The sequence below is a fragment of the Pygocentrus nattereri genome, chromosome 24, assembly GCF_015220715.1.
Source record: "Pygocentrus nattereri isolate fPygNat1 chromosome 24, fPygNat1.pri, whole genome shotgun sequence".
NCBI lineage: Eukaryota > Metazoa > Chordata > Actinopteri > Characiformes > Serrasalmidae > Pygocentrus > Pygocentrus nattereri.
Genome location: NC_051234.1, coordinates 8,710,704 through 8,730,461, shown reverse-complemented (window position 1 = coordinate 8,730,461; position 19,758 = coordinate 8,710,704). Strand labels below are relative to the sequence as shown.

Genomic DNA, 19,758 nt, shown 5'->3' with positions numbered 1-19,758 from the left:
TGTATATGTGCATGTGTGTGTTTTTATGTATATGTGTGTGTCTGTGTGTATATGTGCGTGTGTGTGTGTCTGTGTATGTGTGTATATGTGTTTGTGTGTGTGTCTTTGTGTGTGTATATGGGTGTGTCTGTCTGTGTAAGGTATGTGTGTCTGTGTGTTTGTGTGTCTGTATTTGTGTGTCTGTGTGTATATGTGGGTGTGTCTGCGTGTGTTTGTGGGTGTGTATATGTGTGTCTGTGTGTGCATCTGTGTCTGTTTGTATCTGTGTATGTATGTGTGTGTGTGTCTGTGTGGGTTTGTGTGTATATATGTGTTTTTGTGTGTGTGTGTGTGTCTGTGTGTATATGTGCATGTTTGTGTGTCTGTGTGTGTATGTGTATATGTGTGTGTATGTTTTTGTGTATGTGTGTGTCTCCGTATATGTGAATGTGTGTTTGTGTATATGTGTGTGTCTGTGTGTATATGTGCATGTTTGTGTGTCTGTGTGTGTATGTGTATATGTGTGTGTATGTTTTTGTGTATATGTGTGTCTCCGTATATGTGCATGCGTGTTTGTGTATATGTGCATGTGTGTGTGTCTGTGTGTATATGTGCGCGTGTGTGTGTCTGTGTATGTGTGTATATGTGTCTGTGTGTTTGTGTGTGTCTTTGTGTGTGTACATAGGTGTGTCTGTGTGTGGTATGTGTGTCTGTGTGTTTGTGTGTCTGTATTTGTGTGTCTGTGTGTGTATATGTGGGTGTGTCTGTTTGTGGGTGTGTATATTTGTGTCTGTGTATGTGTGTGTGTTTGTGGGTGTGTATATGTGTGTCTGTTTGTGTATCTGTGTCTGTTTGTGTCTGTGTGTATATGTGGGTGTGTCTGTTTGTGGGTGTGTATATGTGTGTCTGTGTGTGTATCTGTGTCTGTGTGTGTATGTGGGTGTGTCTGTGTGGGTGTGTATGTGTGTCTGTGTGTGTTTGTTTGTGTCTGTGTGTATGTTTTGGACCCTGCAGGATTCATGCTGAGCGAGTCTGTAATTCACTGTGTTCCTGCCTCTGCCTGTGAGAGTGGACTGTAGTCGGCCTCCTTCTGAAGGGAAAATCAATAGTGGCGTGCGGGGATGAGGAGGAAGATGATCTGAGAAAACTTTTATCTTGGAAAAAATTGACCAAAAACATCAGCAGGGAAGAAAAGAAGCTTAATAACCACCTTATCCTGTCTGCTCTTTCAGTAAATTATTCTTTATACATTTGTATTGAATTGATATGAGTTTATAAAATTGGAGAGACAATGATAAAACGAAACCCAGAGCTGCAAAGTTCAACTATCACTTTAATAAAACAGTTTAATGTAGTGTGTAAACACCACTCAAGTTTCCTGACCATACAGTCCATATATGGACACTAAGCTGCCTGTTATTAACTCGCTGATTTTGTGATGTCATAAAAACCAACACAGACGCATATCGGCCGGTTTAGCGCCGCCCACTCACACTGAAGTTACAAGGAGGGTTTCAGTCTGGACTGTGTTTTTAATACAGCAGCCAATCAGAGTAGAGCTCATTTACATACATCGGTTTTAAAGGCAGAGTAGCAAAACCAGCCTGTTTGATTCTAAGGGAATCAAATGGTCATGTAAAGATAAACTCCAACCCAGATTTAACTGATTGAATCTAATCATGTCTGCCCCCCTACTCTCTCTCAGAAAACTAATTGGTGGTATTCTCCCTATTTGCTAAGAGTGTGTACCAATTAGTGTTCTTTCCTAGAACCGTAGACCCAAGCTAAGAACCGTTTAGTTATGCTGGTTTTTTGAGGAAGTCTGTATCCACACTGTGCAACCTTTGTTATCTCCCGATAACTAGATAACTAACTTATGTCAAGATAGAAATTTTGTTATCTTGAGATAACAAGGTAAGTAACTTGTAATTTCAACATAACAATTTTGTTATTTTGCGATCACAAGATAATTAACTCGTCATCTTAATATAACTTTTGTTACCTCAAGATAAGTAACTTGTTACTTCAAGATAACTGTTACCTTGAGATAACAAGATAAATAACTTGTTATTTCTTGAGATCACAAGACAACTAACTCGTTATCTTAATATAACTTTTGTTATATCTCAAGATAACAAGGTAAGTAACTTATTATTTCAAGCTAACAATTTTGATATCTTGACAAAAGTAACTTGCTATCACAAGATAATTAACTCGTCATCTTAAGATAACTTTTTCATTTCAAGATAATAAGACAAGTAACTTATAACAATTTCGTTATCTGGCGATCACAAGACAATGCATTCTCTCAAAATAACAATCCAGAAAATGATAACTACCTTATGGCCACTCTGGACTTCCGCATATACAGGCGCAGGAAAAACCTTAAATCAACGTAGAACCTTTAGACTTTAAGAAAGGTCTGCATAGAAGTGCTCATTAAAAAGTGTCTTAGTGAACCAAGCGTGGTTCCTCAGTGGAACTGCTCACTCTGACACACTCAGTGTTGATGCAGTCCAGCGGTCGATCTCTCTCCCTCTGAGTCCTCCTGCACTCGGGCGGTTATGGGTCTAACTGGAAGTACGGCTAGAAGAGTTTAATTAAGCCTGCAGCTGTCTGATTGAACTGGAGTGATAACTGAGACAGCTGTGAGAGAGAGGAGCCAAAAGCACTGACGAGGAGAGGGGAATAAAACATATACCATCCTGTTCAAACATATGGACGGTACACATAAGCCACAGTTTGCTCCACAGAAAAGCAACAAAAACACCCAAATGTATAAGGCCAGGTTTCTTTTCATTTATTTTGAACAGACAGTAGCATGAGTTACAGTTTGTTCTACCTACACTCTCAGAAATAAAGGTACTAAACTGTCACTGGGGCAGCCCCCCTCTCGTCACTGGGGTGGGACTCTCAAGGGTACATCTCAGTACCTTTAGTCAGGGAACATATCTGTATAATAATCGACTGAAATGATATTGTCTAAGCTGTACTGACTCCACACACCCCGTCTCGTCTCCAGGCTTTTATTTTACTCTTCTGTTTTAAAACATTCAGGTACAAAAAACTTTTCACAAAATTCTGAACAAACTTATTTAAGGTTCAAAATCAGACAGTAAAACCAATGTTGTACATTTGAGGGAACATTTACACTGTTTGTACCTTGATAAACAAAAAACGTACCTGCACTGAACCTCTATTTCTAACTGTGCAGTGCCGTATAGCGCCCCCCTGAGGCAGCTGCTACAGCCTATAGTGGCTCTGAACAGGGAAATGCATTAATGTTAACTAATTTGTGTGGTAATAGTTTACCTTCCTCACCTCTCACTCACTGCTCAAACTCAGCCTCACAGGTAATCGGGGGTCATTAGATATGACGCTGCTGCAGTTATGAACCCTCGACTGACTCAATTATGAACCCTAGACTGAATCAATTGGCGCTAGCTGCAGAGAAAGGGGTCATCTGCAGACCACTGCTGCTGCTAACCTGCTAACATCTTACAGCTGAAAGTTTCCAGGTGGAACTCTCACTGAATTTTGGGCAAATGCCACGTATTCTCCACATGACTGGATGCACCAAACCATAACGTCCATACTGTGACGAATCGAGACTGTGACGAACACATAAAACGTTACACTCCTAGATCTTATTCTACTCAAAAAACATCTCATATAGTTCAGGCTGAAATATCATAAATTGGACAGCGCTTTTGGAGAATAAAAAGTTGTAAAGGCAACTTATTTTATTTGTTCAGTGGGTAGAGCTGTCGCTTCACATCAAGAAGGGTCTGGGTTCGATTCCCCGGCCGGGTGACCAGGTCCTTTCTCTGTGGAGCTTGCATATTCTCTCTTGGTGACCCTGTATGTCTATGTGTCTCTGCCCTGCGATGGACTTGCGAGCAGTCCAGGGAGTTCCCTGCCTTCCGCCTGATGACCACTGAGATAAGGTCCAGCTCCCCCAGTCACCCAGGGGGGTAAACCGCTTTGATGAGGATGACGACGAGATATTGAATTAATTCTATTCCATTTATTAAGTTTATCATAATTTACATTCATTGTATTATAACTTCACTCTGGACGTTCATTTTAGTCCACATGAATTCAACATTTTATTTGATTTATTTGAACTTCATTCTGGACAGTACTTTTAATCTTGATTTAATCTGAGAAAAGCGTTTTAGAATCATCTTCAGCTCTGTTCATCATTCAGGACACATCTAAAGTTTCCACATTATTATAGCTGCACACTGATTAGTTGAATAGAGCAATATCATCATATTAGAATGACTTTATTCAGTCGCTGGTTTTATAGTACGCAGCAAAAAAAAATTATATCTTGGCAAGTGAAATAATCTTAAATCTAGTGGATACATCTAATACTCTTCGGGTTGAGATTGTTGTAAGCTTATTATATGATAATTTAACTTATTTCTAGACATTTTTTATGCGTTTTGAGTCATTTTATTGAGTAAAAGTCTCATTGTATTGGCAGAAAATTATGCTGATTGTAAGACATTATTTTAAGCAACGTTATTGTTATATACTGACATCATTTTACTCAATAAAATGACTTAATGAGTACAAAACATCTAGAAATCAATTGAATCAGCTTATAATATTCATACAACCTCCTCTCAATGAGAAATATGAGATATTTAGACTAGATTTGAGATGATTTCTCTTGATAAGGTGCCTTTACTTGCAGTGTAGTGCCTGATTGTGGTGGTGGTGGATGTGAGTGTGTGTCGGTGCAGAGCTGATCCTCACCTGCCCAGATTAATGACTCCGCGGGGGATACCAGTGGGGGTGCTGAACGCAGGCAACAGCTTCTCACCCAGCTCCAACACCTTCTGCTTGAACACCTGAGAGACAACGGAGAGAAGCAGAGAGAGACAGTGAGTCATCAGATACAGCCTGAACAGGGAGGAAAGTCCCTTTTTCAGCCTAATCAGTGCTACATAACATACAGTCCATTATCACAGACAACAACACATTTTGACACATTTATAGCAGATCCTTCCCAGTCATTATGCAGTCACATCCATCCGAAAGTCGTAGCATTGTCGGCCTTCTGTTTGCACCCTTTGACCTCTTAAATGGACAGATCCTAAGAACAGCTCAGCCAGTTTGCATTGAAGTCCATGAAGTTACTGAAAAAGTCTTAGTAATGTAAAGGTCGGCAACCCAAATGTTAAGAAGAACCATTTTGTCCAGTTTCAACAAAAATCAAAACACCTTCGGAGCCGCAGTATTTCATGTCCATTTTACTGAAGCACTGTTTCACCGTCTTTATTGTAAATGTGTCTCAGTATGTGCTAATGTTGTAGTAAAGGCTAAAAATATAGTTTAAATGAAAATACAGACTTACTTCGCTCTGCTTTAAGCTTTAGCTCAGCTATAGCCACTTTTCTCATCTTGTGAGACATATTTCTATGATACTTTTGAGGTTTTGACATTAAATATAGAAATAAAATGGTACTGTGTGAATGTGTTAGACACCCAAGGCACATTTTCAAAATCTATTTGTGTAGTTGGTGTATATTTGCTGAGAATAGTGTTAATATTTCAATAAACAAAATTGATAGAATATGAAGTAATAATTATATATATATATAAAATAGTGATTTTTTTAGATGTTAGTGTGTTTGCTTAACCATTTTCAAACCTCTCCTCGAGGAAGCCCAGTATTATATGTAGTTAAAAAGCAGCTCCTGATTTGACCAATCAGTGCTTCAGTAAACTGTGCCCATGATGTAATTGATGATATTAACAGGTCTCTGTGGCAGCTGTGAAGGTGTCAAGGAAAAATATGGACCCAAGAAATTCTTGTTACTTTTTATTGTATACGCTATATTTGTGTACTGAATTATGGAGAAATTCTGCATTCTCACACACACACATACACACACACACACACACACACACACACACACACACACACACACACACACAGAGATTCCCTCCCACACACACCTTTAACCTCTCCCAGCACACAAAATTGCTCGCCATTAGCAGCGGTGACAGAGAGAGCATTTCCAGCCTTTTGCTCTTAATGACTCCCCTTTACTCTGTACAAATAAAGCTAATTACGTGGGCCATAAACTCAGACCCAATAGCAGCACATCAGCTCTGGACTGAGATTAAAGGAACAGTTGTGCAAAAACAAGATCTCTTTTATATGCAGACAAAAACAAATGCAAATGTTAGTGCAGAATTTCTTTGTATTTGTCATAAAATGAATCTGTGAAAATGTGAAATATGCCATAAGTTTTGCACAGGCCACATTTTGTTTTATTTCTTTCCCCAATATGTTCAATTCAACAAATACAAGGTAAACACTGTATTAAACTGTGCAGAAGTGTGTTCTCTGTAGAGGATGTGTCCATTATTTACACTCTAATGAAAATCATAAGAATATATATATATATATATATATATATATATATATATATATATATATATTGGTATATTGTTTTATGTTTTACCTATATATGGTTGTAGAAGGCTAAAATATATTTGCTGGTGTGTGCATACATACATGAAGCAATATATTTCAGCCTTATAGAAACATATGTGTGTGTGTGTGTGTGTGTGTGTGTGTGTGTGTGTGTGTGTGTGTGTGTGTGTGTAAAACATATTTAACAATATATACTAGAAACTTATTCATACATGGATGGCAGATATTACTCACATATGCATACTCCATGACATAAAATAAAAATGCTACTTTTTTGTTTCTTCCACATAACTCTTAATAAAGTATAGTAACTGTATGTATATGCATATTAAAAGTTATGTTATAAGAGCATTAAACACACTGTTCACTGACACATTAAAATAATTAAAACAATTATAACACAATTACTGAGATGTGTTTAATCGTACATCAGACATACATGTATGATTTATATATTTGTACATGTATATTGCTATTTCATATGTCTGATATTTGAGACTTACAACATACAGTATATGTACACATACCTTAAAATGTGTGTCTGGCCCTGTATGATGTATATGCATATCGCTGCTGTCAGAACCTCTTATCTCCATTTTTGTTGTTTTTCAGTTTTTAACATAATTTGAATATGCCTGTTGCTTTTTACATTGTATGTGAATTTCATGATGAATGGACCAAAAGAGGCCCAAAATGACTTGGAAAAGTCATTTCCTTCTCCTGTAAAATCTTAAAGATTCAACGTTTTGACAGCAGTGACATATGGTCATATATCAGATTTCCATATGAGGTCTGACACTGAGTTAAAGTGTTAAAGTGTAGCCTTGTTCCCTTAATGTATTAATCAGATGAATCTGTTCATCTGTATACAATTATAGTCTTGAATCGCTTGTCTAATGAGCATGAAAGCTTGATGCGTTCAAGCTTGAGTTGTTTTTTAGCATCCACTGCTGACCAGAAACTGAAGATAGTCTTGGAGAGAGTCTGGAGAAATCTGAGTTTTGGAGAGGAACGTCAAGTGAAGTGCTGCTGCTGTCACTAAATAAACCATAAAATCATTTTTCTAAAGGGCATTTGGGAGCTGATGGGAAAGAAAACATTGTTTTTGAGTTTTCACCTTCACTTTTTGAATTGTTCAGGCTGCTGACTCACACCACTCACTATTTGTCCCTCAGCAACATCCACGGCTTTGGTAGAACATCTCGCAGACAGGACTGTGTACGATTTTTAAAGTAGTGCTCCAGTTCACTCCTGAGTTTACAGGCTTAGAATTAAATGCATGATATTATATCTAACAAATAAACCTGCAAGCGCTTAATAAGACGAGTGTTTTCCAGGAGAGCCAATAAATCTGCAGCCACACACACATACAGGCTTTGTTTAGCGCTCTCAGGCTCGTTAATCTACTGAACTGCACTGAGGTCCCCTTCAAAGGCAGATTACCCATAAAGCTTTGCTGATCACTCATAAAGCTTTACATGTTTCACTGGAACTATATCATGCACGGTCTAATTTCCACTAACTGCCCCCCTCAGCTCCCTCCCCCTCCCGGCCTACACTATCACATTTTATTGCTGAAACACAATGAAGCGGTTCATCACGGCGCCACAGTTGGAGTGGACGGTCCAGACTCTCTGTGGACACAGAAGGTCAAACTCCACGTTCTCCTTCACTTCGCCACCACAACTGGGACAAAACCGAGCCTGCTTAAAGGGATAATTCAACTGCTTAGCTAACCCAGCTAATGAATGGAAGACAGTTGCGCACAGTAGCGTTTTTGGACAATTAGCATTGAATGCTTATAAAAATAAGATTTTAAGGGCAGCGCAGTGTACAAGACTCTCGATTCTATACATGAGGTTACTCAACAAACAAACAATCATGCTGAAAAAAATGAAACCATTAAAAGTTTTTATTGGTTCCTGGTGGTGTAGAATAGTCGCTAATGGTATTTTTGTGTTTTCCTGATGGGTTGATATCACATTGTAAAGGATTTTAGTAGATGTTTAACAGATGTCCTGCGTGTCCTTTGGTAAACTATTGGTCTCTAATAGTCTTTTCAACAGCAGATACATTCATACATTCATTAGCTAGGGCCTAACATGTTAGTTTATGGTAGATGTACTTGTAAGATAGCACATTAGCTCAGGGTTAGGGTGTTAGTTCTCAGTTAGCACATTACCTCAGAGTTTGGGTGTTAGTTCTTAGTTAGCGCATTAGCTCAGCGTTAGGGTGTTAGTTCTTAGTTAGCGCACTAGCTCAGAGTTTGGGTGTTAGTTCTCAGTTAGTGCATTACCTCAGAGTTAGGGTGTTAGTTCTTAGTTAGCCCATTAGCTCAGGGTTAGGGTGTTAGTTCTTAGCTAGTGCATTAGTTCAGGGTTAGGGTGTTAGTTCTCAGTTAGCGCATTAGCTCAGAGTTTCGGTGTTAGTTCTCAGTTAGTGCATTACCTCAGAGTTAGGGTGTTAGTTCTTAGTTAGCCCATTAGCTCAGGATTAGGGTGTTAGTTCTTAGTTAGCGCATTAGCTCAGAGTTTGGGTGTTAGTTCTCAGTTAGTGCATTACCTCAGAGTTAGGGTGTTAGTTCTTAGTTAGCCCATTAGCTCAGGGTTAGGGTGTTAGTTCTTAGTTAGCGCATTAGCTCAGAGTTTGGGTGTTAGTTCTCAGTTAGTGCATTACCTCAGAGTTAGGGTGTTAGTTCTTAGTTAGCCCATTAGCTCAGGATTAGGTTGTTAGTTCTTAATTAGCGCATTAGCTCAGAGTTTGGGTGTTAGTTCTCAGTTAGTGCATTACCTCAGAGTTAGGGTGTTAGTTCTTCGTTAGCCCATTAGCTCAGGGTTAGGGTGTTAGTTCTCAGTTAGTGCATTACCTCAGAGTTAGGGTGTTAGTTCTTAGTTAGCCCATTAGCTCAGGGTTAAGGTGTTAGTTCTTAGCTAGCGCATTAGCTCAGGGTTAGGGTGTTAGTTCTTCGTTAGCCCATTAGCTCAGAGTTTGGGTGTTAGTTCTCAGTTAGTGCATTACCTCAGAGTTAGGGTGTTAGTTCTTAGTTAGCCCATTAGCTCAGGGTTAGGGTGTTAGTTCTTAGCTAGCGCATTAGCTCAGGGTTAGGGTGTTAGTTCTCAGTTAGCGCATTACCTCAGAGTTAGGGTGTTAGTACAAGGTTTGCTTGTTATTTCAGGGCTTTGACTGATACTATATATTATTCTAAACTGTTAAAGATGTATTATAAAAAACATACATCCTGCATCCATGGACTTTACTCTTTTCAAGAGTTATGTAACCTTTTCTCTATTGCTGGTACTTCCTATTTTCTATATCCGAGACTACGCTCTGCACAACGTTCATACAGGGTTCCATGGAATACTCAGTTGAAGAACCATTCCTTACTGGATCATCTGTGTAATCATGAATCTTCCCGAGCTTTTGTATGATCTGTTCTCAAGTTTGTATGATCTGTTTATTCGATTTAAGAATTCTTCTTTAGGTGCAGTAGAGCTCTGGAATACAGACCTGTGTACATTTAGAATTTCTGCACATTGGGATGTGGTGTGGTGTGGCGTAACGTTTTTCTGTCTTCAAAAAATTTGTCTCACCAATTAATTCCCTTTAAACTAGCTCACAGGCTTTACATACATCGCTCCTTGCTGTGCTTTTTTGATGAAGCTTTCAAATGACAAAAACTGTAACAGATGTCAGCAGGGTTTAGTTTAGAGATTATGTTCATACGTCCTAGTCATGTTCAGTTGTGAAGGCTTTATGGCTGTATGTCATACAAACCTTGTCTGGTTATTTGTTCGTCAACATTCCCTTGTCTCCAGCCTTACTTTCACTTCTTGATGATTCTAATTTGATGCTTACTGTACAACAAGGAAAAGTCATCATGGCAGCCTTGACTGCGGCCAAGAAATCCATCTTGAAAGGTTGGTTTGAACCTAACCTTTCTTTATCTCAGTTTCGGTGTGGATATTTTCTGGATATTCTTATTCTAGAATGGGCAACTGCCAGGTTCCACGGTGCCAAGGCAGCAACGATTTGCTTTTGGACTGAGGCTATTAATTATGTTAAGACTCTGTAATCATAGCTGCTTTTGAAGAATGTGTATGAATGTATGATGTATGTGTATGTATGTATGTATGTATGTGGGACCCCCCCCATCCTTGTGCCTTGTGTTGTGTATTTGCCATAAAAAAAATAACAAAAATGTTTGTTTTCAGTTTTACTAGTTCTTTTTTGTAACATACATTTCACATTTTCACATTTTCAGGTGATAAAATGTATGAAGAATGGCAAAGAATGACATCACTGTATCAGATCCAGTGGGGAATAAATCATTACACCCCTAAGCTTCTCATACTTTAGCCCAAATTATTCAAAATCTGAACCTCCTACTCACGTACCTTAGCATCTTAGTGTTATTAGCTTAGCAGCTTTCTGCACAGACTCAACAGCTGTTCTCTGAATACATGCATACTGCAAGGCATTTTGCAAGGCCTTTTTTCAGAAACCTGCCAGGTTATGGTTTTCAACTGTTTTGGCCTAATTTAGCATGGAAAGTTTTTTTTTAATGGCATTATTAGCATCTTGGCATTATTAACTCTGCGTGTTTCTGAAAGCGCTAGCAGCTGTCCCCTGAGTACAAACATATTGCCAGGCATTGTCTTTGTTCAGAAACCTGCACACTAGCGGAAGGTTATGGGGTTTAAACAGTGTGGGCCTAATTAGCATGAAGCCTTGACATGTTCAGAGTTGAGGCTGTTTTTAGCATCCAGAGCTAACCATCCAGAAATGATCATCTATGAAAACAAAGAAGGCAGTCAAAAAATGCAGGTGTCTGCGATATCTTCCTTCACGGGCCTGCTCCTTCCCTCGCTAATCTGGTGTTTTTTTTTAATTGTGGTGATATTTGCGGAGGTCTAATGCTCTGAGCGGAAAGAACATTATCTATCGGAGTGCACGCTGCCGTGGGAGGCTTCCCGGCATCAGTTGCCGGAATAGACACATCCCAGCCCTTGGGGCAGATTGATCCGCTGTGACAGAAGACAGCTATCGCATTTCACTTTCAATTTGGATTCTTCAGAGGACGCACAGGCTGGAAAGAGAGAGAAAAAAAGAGGATTTTCTCTTTCTAGCTCTGCGGTGCAGACAGGTAAAATAACCTAGCTTAAATTAACACCCACAGAGCGCACACTCACAATGTGTTTTTTGCATGAAAAATCCACTAAAGTGAGTTAGAATCAGTGGCTATTAGAGCATTTAATGTGCTGCTGCTTACTGGAGGCCAATTAAGTGACTTTTATTCTGACAGAGTCACAGATGTTGACCAAAAATGTGCAACTGTAAGGCTATAATGATAAAACCATCCAACAGGACAACGGCATGGATAACAACCCATCAAAAACCTGACTGCAGAACGCTAGAGGGATCCTGAGCGAGTCCTCAATAAACAGGGAATAGAAGAATAGAATTTACAACCATTTGTCACTGTGTTTGCATACTGTGAAATTAGACCTCTGCATTTAACCCATCTGTGCAGGGAAACACCCACATACATGCACGCTAGTGAACACACACTAGGGGGCAGTGAGCACACTTGCCCAGAGCAGTGGGCAGCCCTATCCATGGCACCCAGGGAGAAATTGGGGGTTAGGTGCCTTGCTCAAGGGCACTTCAGTCATGGACTGTCAGCCAAGGGGATTGTTCTGGCAACCTTCCGGTAACAAGGCTAGTTCCCTAACCTCCGGCCCACGACTGGGCGAATAAGGCTGAAAATCAAACATGTTTCTACCCATTTATGCAGGAACATCCTTTAATTTTAGAAGACAGAGGGATGTTTTTCATTAAGAAACAGAAAAAACAGCCGTATATTTCTGTTTTTCAGCATCAAAAGGGTTTTGGGAAATAAGATGCTTGCATTATTGCTACTGAGTGCTGACTGGCTAGCATTATTACTACTGAGTGCTGATCGGTTACCAATACTGATACTGAGGGCTGACTGCTTAGCATTACTGCTACTGAGAGTTGATTGGTTAGCATTAGTGCTACTATTTCCTGATTGGTTAGCATTACTGTCACTGAGTACTGACTGTTAGCATTACTGCTACTGAGTGCTGACTGGTTAGCATTACTGCTACCGAGTGCTGATTGTTTAGCATCTCTGCTACTTAGTGCTGATTGGTTAGCATTACTGCTACCGAGTGCTGATTGTTTAGCATCTCTGCTACTTAGTGCTGATTGGTTAGCATTACTGCTACTGAGTGCTGATCGGTTAGCAATACTGATACTGAGGGCTGACTGCTTAGCATTACTGCTACTGAGAGTTGATTGGTTAGCATTACTGCTACTACTTCCTGATTGGTTAGCATTACTGCTACTGAGTGCTGATTGCATTGCAGTACTGTCACTGAGTGCTGACTGGTTAGCATTACTGCTACCGAGTGCTGATTGTTTAGCATCTCTGCTACTTAGTGCTAATTGGTTAACATTACTGCTACTGAGTGCTGACTGGTTAGCATTACTGCTACAGAGTGCTGATTGTTTAGCATCTCTGCTACTTAGTGCTGATTGGTTAGCATTACTGCTACTGAGTGCTGACTGGTTAGCATTACTGTTACTGAGTGCTGATTGTTTAGCATCTCTGTTACTTAGTGCTGATTGGTTAGCATTACTGCTACTGAGTGCTGACTGGTTAGCATTACTGCTACTGAGTGCTGACTGGTTAGCATTACTGCTACTGTGTGCTGACTGGTTAGCATTACTGCTACTGTGTGCTGACTGGTTAGCATTACTACTATTGAATCTATGCTAAATTTTGCACATCGCACCTTCAACCTGATCTGATATCCAAACAGATATTTCAAGCTCTACAAAGTAGCTGCAAACATCAGAATCCAAAATCTAAGAAATCTGATCTAAGAAAATAGACAAAAAGACGCAGCCCTGATGCTTGATCAGTACGATCTCTCTGTCTATGTCTCTGAAGTGATTCATTAGGCACTGTGAATGGTGACAGCGGGACACTGTGGAGTTAATTGTATGATAGTTATGCGCCACCGAGGAACATCAAATGACTTTTAAAAGGCCATTTAGGGCCATTTCACTCAGGGCTAGAGGCTCTTCCCTGGAGGCGACTGCCACATTTACCAAAACAAACAGGAGACGAGACAAGGAGGATAGAGTGATGGTCTTAGTGAGAAAGAGAGACAGAGAATGAGAGAGAAACAGTATTGCAGCTGCATAAATAGCAGGTACTTGTGTTACTGTTAAAGCATGAATGTGAACACAAGCCTCGGGGACATTATGTTGCAACTGCTTGTAACAACCTGGTGCCTGCCTTTCTGACAAGTTCCATATGGAACTTTAGCTTTGAATCCAAAAAAGAGAAGAATAGCACCTAACAAGATACCTATATTGACATTGGCTGAACTGAGAACCTCCTTTGTGGTTCTGTAAGGACCTTATGGAGAAATTAATAACAATATATTTTACCAATGTTCTTTTTGCTAGGCTACATGAGTATAGCTTGTTTCCAATGGTTAAAGAATGGCACACCAACCTAAAATAGTTCACTAGCTAACAGCCACACTGGTAACATTCAGAGGCCATCATCTTTGTTGCCAGGTGCAACATTCCAAAGTGAGTTTAAACAGTACCCAGTGGTACCATATATAGTGTGAATAATGGAGGTCCTAAAACAGAGCCTTGTGGAACACCATACTTCTGTAAGTTGGTAATTCACAGAGCGCATATACATGCAATTAATGATCCGATAACTGCAGAAAATCAGATTTTATGCACTTAATCAGGTAATGGGGAAACTCTGGGTCTACATGACTCAGTAATCGAATTTCTGCTTTACAACTCGCAGCAATGCTGATTATTTCTGGAGTTTACATGCACTGAGAAATCTGATTACTGACCTAAAATCCAGCCCTCTTTATCAGATTTCTTAATTGGATTTCTAGATTGGAGTATGCTGTTTACATGATCATTTGAATAATCAGATAACTGCAGAAATCAGTTTATGATCGGATTATTGAGTGCATGTAAACACACTCACTGTTACATTTACAATCTGATAGGTAAGATCTGAACCAAAGAGCTATTCCTTTTACTCCTACAAGATATATATATATATATATATATATATATATATATATATATATATAATGTTTGATCCCAGTCCATGCCAGTGTGCAAAGCAGGAAACAAAAAAGCTCTGGCAGTGGACAGTGCACTGATGTAGCAACAAGCAAGACAAACAACGATAAGAGCATAAAAAGAACAGTGTGCCATTATCAAAAGTGATGGCGGCTGTAATTATCAAAGCCCAGCCGTTGTTCTCTGTGTCTTCCATACGCTGTCTGCTATCTGAGGAACCTGTTATGTAACTGAGCAACTCTGTCACGGTGAGAGTTCACTGTGAAGGCTTTGATTTGCTTTGCGTTTTAACGTCTCAATCAGGAGCTGCCAAAAAGCAGCAGCGCGGCTGCCCCTGGAGTCGGCCTGAGCTTCGTGATAAACGTGTAGCGCAGCTGCTGAAAGCCTCTGTAGTTGCGGTATCAAAACCTCGCCTGTTGTCTGCAGCCTGTCCTAACCAGGAGCCTGTTAAATATAAATATACTCTTTTTTGGGGCGCCTCAGTTCCTATGAAGAAATGAAGTTTGCTGAAGTTTCAAGGTCAGTTCCTAAGACGTTAGCGTCTGTCTGAACCCGCAGTGTTGTTTGAGTCTCTAAGCATCTAAGTTTTGTAAGTTTCATCGCTTCTTCCTAATACATGGTGCACAGCTGTAAATCAGCAAGTTTCCTCCCAAGTTTTGTATTTGTCACTCTTAGTTAACTGACATAACAATTAGAATTTAAAGAAAACTTACTGTTGTATATGTCTTGTTTTTGTCAGTTTGACATTATGATGGATGTAAAACAGTGCAGAATATTTCAATTTTCAGTGTAACTGACAATAACCGGTTGGTTTAAAATTTGAATTATCATACTTATATTGAATCTCTGCAATTAATGTAGTAATGCTATCATTTTATTCTTAAGTTTTGATTATAATCAAAAATATTAAACTACCAACCTAAAATGATCCGATCAGGACCGTTTACTCTGTTGTCTGTAGATAGATACAGCCAAAAGCGAGCTCTCCCATTGGTCAGGACGTTAGGAGCTGAACTAAAGGCCTTACACATTACATTAACTAACATAATTAGGAAGTAAATGTTACCAACTAATCATACTTTTTGTTTGTTTCACTTTCTATCTATCTATCTATCTATCTATCTATCTATCTATCTATCTATCTATCTATCTATCTATCTATCTATCTGTCTGTCTGTCTGTCTGTCTGTCTGTCTATTAGCCTCTCTATCTATCTATCTATCTATCTATCTATCTATCTATCTATCTATCTATCTATCTATCTATCTATCCACACAGACAACATTTTGATGTCGAGACATTTCAGGACATTCTCATCTTTTTCTCAGAAGGTTCATGAATAAATTCAGCTGGCTGGGTTTACAGAGTGTGGAAGCTCTGGCGCTTGGTGCTTTTACCCGAGGTGATGGCTGATTGTACACGGCTGCAAAGAGGCTCCGGCTGGCCGGCCTGTCAACTTCCATTCTGTGGGCCTATAAACAGCGTGGCCCCATCTGGTGTTTTTCCGTGAGAGAGTTAGAGCTGACCCCCACTCAGGCTGTGTCACTGGGGGGTCTCCTGTAATGGAAACGGCCTGCAGTAGAGGCTCCTCACTCCACCAGCTGCAGCTGGGGGTCCAAATGGAAAGACGTCAGCCCCCTAGAGGTCAGACTGGGCTTTCGACTCGTCTCCACCGCCTCCGAGGTGGTGGCCGCATGAGTCACGGGCCTTAAAGGGCCATATTCAAGATTTGTGTGTACTTCTTTATTCGGTTCTCAACTTGTAATGTTTGTATGGTTTTACGTGCACAAAATAGACATAAATCAGTTTTACGTCACCATTTCCCAACCTCTCTTGATCACTTTTCAAACAGTAAGTGAGCATTTAAATGTAGTATTGTCCTGAAGTAAAGCCTTCAGAATGCCTACACCAGATGTCAAGTCCACAATTCCTAACGTATTAACTGCAGACCTATCAGCTAAGTGCTTGGGAACATCTTGTCTTTGGTGAAAATCCATTTTTTAAGAGTAGAATATTGTAGCTACACTTTTTTTTACATTCGTGTTATACATGTAAATACAGTACCTGTAGCTTACAGAGTATAACAATATAAATATATTTGGTATTAAAGTCTGACACTCCAGCAACTTTTCCACAAACGGTCTCTTTTTGGTTAATATCATTATAAAAATTACAGAAAGGGTCCTACAGCACATTCTTCATAACCACACCCCATGGATAAGTGTGTCCTCATCCATTTTTGGCTTGTTGAGGGGGGAAGACCGTTGGCTTAAACGCAGTTATTTTTGAGGTGAAACACATCCCAACAATGCATCCAAGTGAATAAAACAGAAATAAGTATTTGTTTGATTGATTTTCTCAGTGAAGATTTAGTGCACAATTTCCACTTAGTTGCTAAGTTCAACATCTTGCAAAAAAAAAAAGAAGTGCAGACTGCTGGTCGCCATAGCCAAATTTTCCTGATCCATCAGCAGTGACATTCTGGCGCCTCAGGCACCATTTAAGATGGAATGGGAAAAATCAAACAAGAATCAGGTGACTTCAGCCTTGTTCAAAAAAAAAAAAAAAAAACACAATGACATTTTACAGGAAACTGTTCTACTTTTGTGGAAAAGTTTCCTGCAGGAGATGAGATAGCTGAGCTAAAGCTTAAAGCAGAGCAAAGCAAGTTTGCGTTTTTGTTTATAATTTTAGCCTTTACTAGTACATTAACACATATTGAGACACATTTACATCCAAGATTGAATTGAACCATTTGTCACTTTGCACACTGTGAAATTAGACATCTACATTTAACCCATCCGTGCAGTGAAACACCCACATACATGCACACTAGTGAACACACACACTAGGGGGCAGTGAGAACACTTGCCCGGAGCAGTGGGCAGCCCTATCCACGGCGCCCGGGGAGCAATTGGGGGTTAGGTGCCTTGCTCAAGGGCACTTCAGTCATGGACTGTCAGCCAAGGGGATCGAACCGGCAACCTTACCGGTCACAGGGCTGGTTCCCTAACCTCCAGCCCACGACTGATGGTAAAATTTTGTGTTTGATTTTTGTTCAAGGTAAAAAATTATTGAAGACCCCTGACCTATACTCTTGCTTGCTCTATACAGTAGAAACATGGACAAAAGTACTAAAAACTGCAGCAGTCAAGTTGAAGTCTGAATTTTATAAGTATGTTTCTCCATGTTTACAGATAACAGTGTGTCATACTGTGTCAGACTGCCTAACAGCTCAAGACGGATTGAAGCAGATATTTTGCACAATGCTAATTGCTAAGCTTCCATTAGTTGTCAGCTACATTAGCCATGGAGCTCCAGAGGAAAACCATAGACACATACCCTACTGAAAAACCCAGCACAGACCAGCTACTTTCCACACTGGTCTAACATAGTTTATGCTTGTTCATACTGGTCTGGTTCTGTTTTGGTTCTGTCCAGTATGGTCCCCCAGCATCCAAAACACAACATATCGCTGGTGCCCAGGAATACAGGTCTATGCTGGTTTCTCCATCAGGAAACTGGACACAAAACATGCCTTGGCTGATTGATTTCATTAGGATAAGAAACTGTGTAGCTATTTTTTTGCTGCACTATGCCTTTAAGAGCAGCAGACAAAGTGGCAGTGAATAAGGTGGAAAAGGGCAGCAGCCACATCATTACTCGCTAAATTCCAGTAGCGGAGGGTGGATGAGGTTGCTCTTCCATTCACTGAAACCCTCTTGACCCTGAAGTTTACGGAAATGCCAGCAATGACCGGGTGACTCCAGTTTGCTGGACTGCTAGTCCACAGGAGACGGTCAGTAATCATAGCTCAGGCTCAGCTCAGCCACAGAGCGAATGCATGGGGGAATTTGAGGCTTTTTTGTCTGGAGTTCAGGAATAAATACAGATCATTATCACCATGCATGGCTTCTGCCTGAGTTTGAACAGAATAACTAACTCAAGATGACCCAAGATAATTGCCTGCTGCTCATAAAGGTGAAAAAACAACTTAACACGACACAAGAGAACCCTTTAACTTTGTTCATGTGACGTTGTTGTGACAGAAAGAAGCGGCTTTGCTAGAAGCAGTGAAAATTTTAGTTTAATTATTAATGGCTTCCAATAGAGACCACTAGTTTCCTGTAGAACACCTTTAGTTCCCATAAGGAAACCATCAAATGCATTTGGAATTAGCTTTTGGTCATCTGTTCAACCATTAGGGTTTACATTTTACATTTTTTTGTTTTTACATTTATGGCATTTGGCTGACGCTCTTATCCAGAGCGACTTACAATTTGATCATTTTACACAGGTAGGCGAAGGTGGTGTTAGGAGTCTTGCCCAAGGACTCTTATTGGTATAGTGTAGGGTGCTTACCCAGGTGGGGGACTGAACCCCAGTCTACAGTGTAGAAGGCAGAGGTGTTACCCACTACACCACACCAACCACTGGATTCTTTACAATGTGATATCAACAATACCAAACAGAGCCAACAGAATGGTTTCTATGTTTTTCTCAGCAGGGTAGTGATGCTAGTGGTGCAGAAAGAAAATGTATTATTAATTCTGTTTAGCGCTGACCTTGAGTAGAATATTTAGTAGAAACTGTTACATTGGTACACCATTATCATTTTAAGTAGCAAACCAAGTAGACAACATCATGAATTAGCTTCAGCCTAGAAAGCTACTTTTGCTATGTAGCTAATAGCATGGCTAGCTGTATGTCTCTGAAGCGTAGCTTTTATGTTTTTTAACTGGTAGCTTAGCTTCTTACATTTTCTGAGTAGATTTGCCAACAACCTTGTAGGAAAAACCGGCACAGACCAGCACAGATGGTCACCAGAGAAACCTGGAATACTGGTCAGCAGCGGTTTACTGTTACAGCGCTTATGCTAGCTGATCTGTGCTGTGTTATTGTCAGCAGGGAAGAAGGAGAGAGAGAAAGAGCTTGGGGCAAAAAGTGTAGATGAACCCAAGAATAGATTTAGAGTCTTATTTTCTCACTGTAATTGGGACGTTAGCGATCAATGCTAACCTTTGCCGCCTTCCCTGCTCACTTTCTCATATGCTAATCTTTATTAGCAGCTTCTCCTTTCACCATTGACTTTAATTAGCTTAGCTCTGGTAGCGCTGCTGCTGTAGAGACTGTATTTTAAATGGCAGGACAAAAAAAAAAAAAACAGC

At 40.0% G+C, this 19,758-nt stretch overlaps 1 protein-coding gene across 2 annotated transcripts in view; it reads right to left on the bottom strand.

The window, feature by feature from the left end:
* The window catches only part of LOC108426368 (mannosyl-oligosaccharide 1,2-alpha-mannosidase IA), a 323,337-nt gene that overhangs the window by 26,006 nt on the left and 277,573 nt on the right, over positions 1–19,758 (bottom strand). For both annotated transcript variants that reach the window (XM_017695791.2, XM_017695792.2), the window contains exon 5: positions 4,747–4,841. In XM_017695791.2, the coding sequence (XP_017551280.1) occupies positions 4,747–4,841 (95 nt within the window). The remainder of the gene's footprint in view (positions 1–4,746; positions 4,842–19,758) is intronic.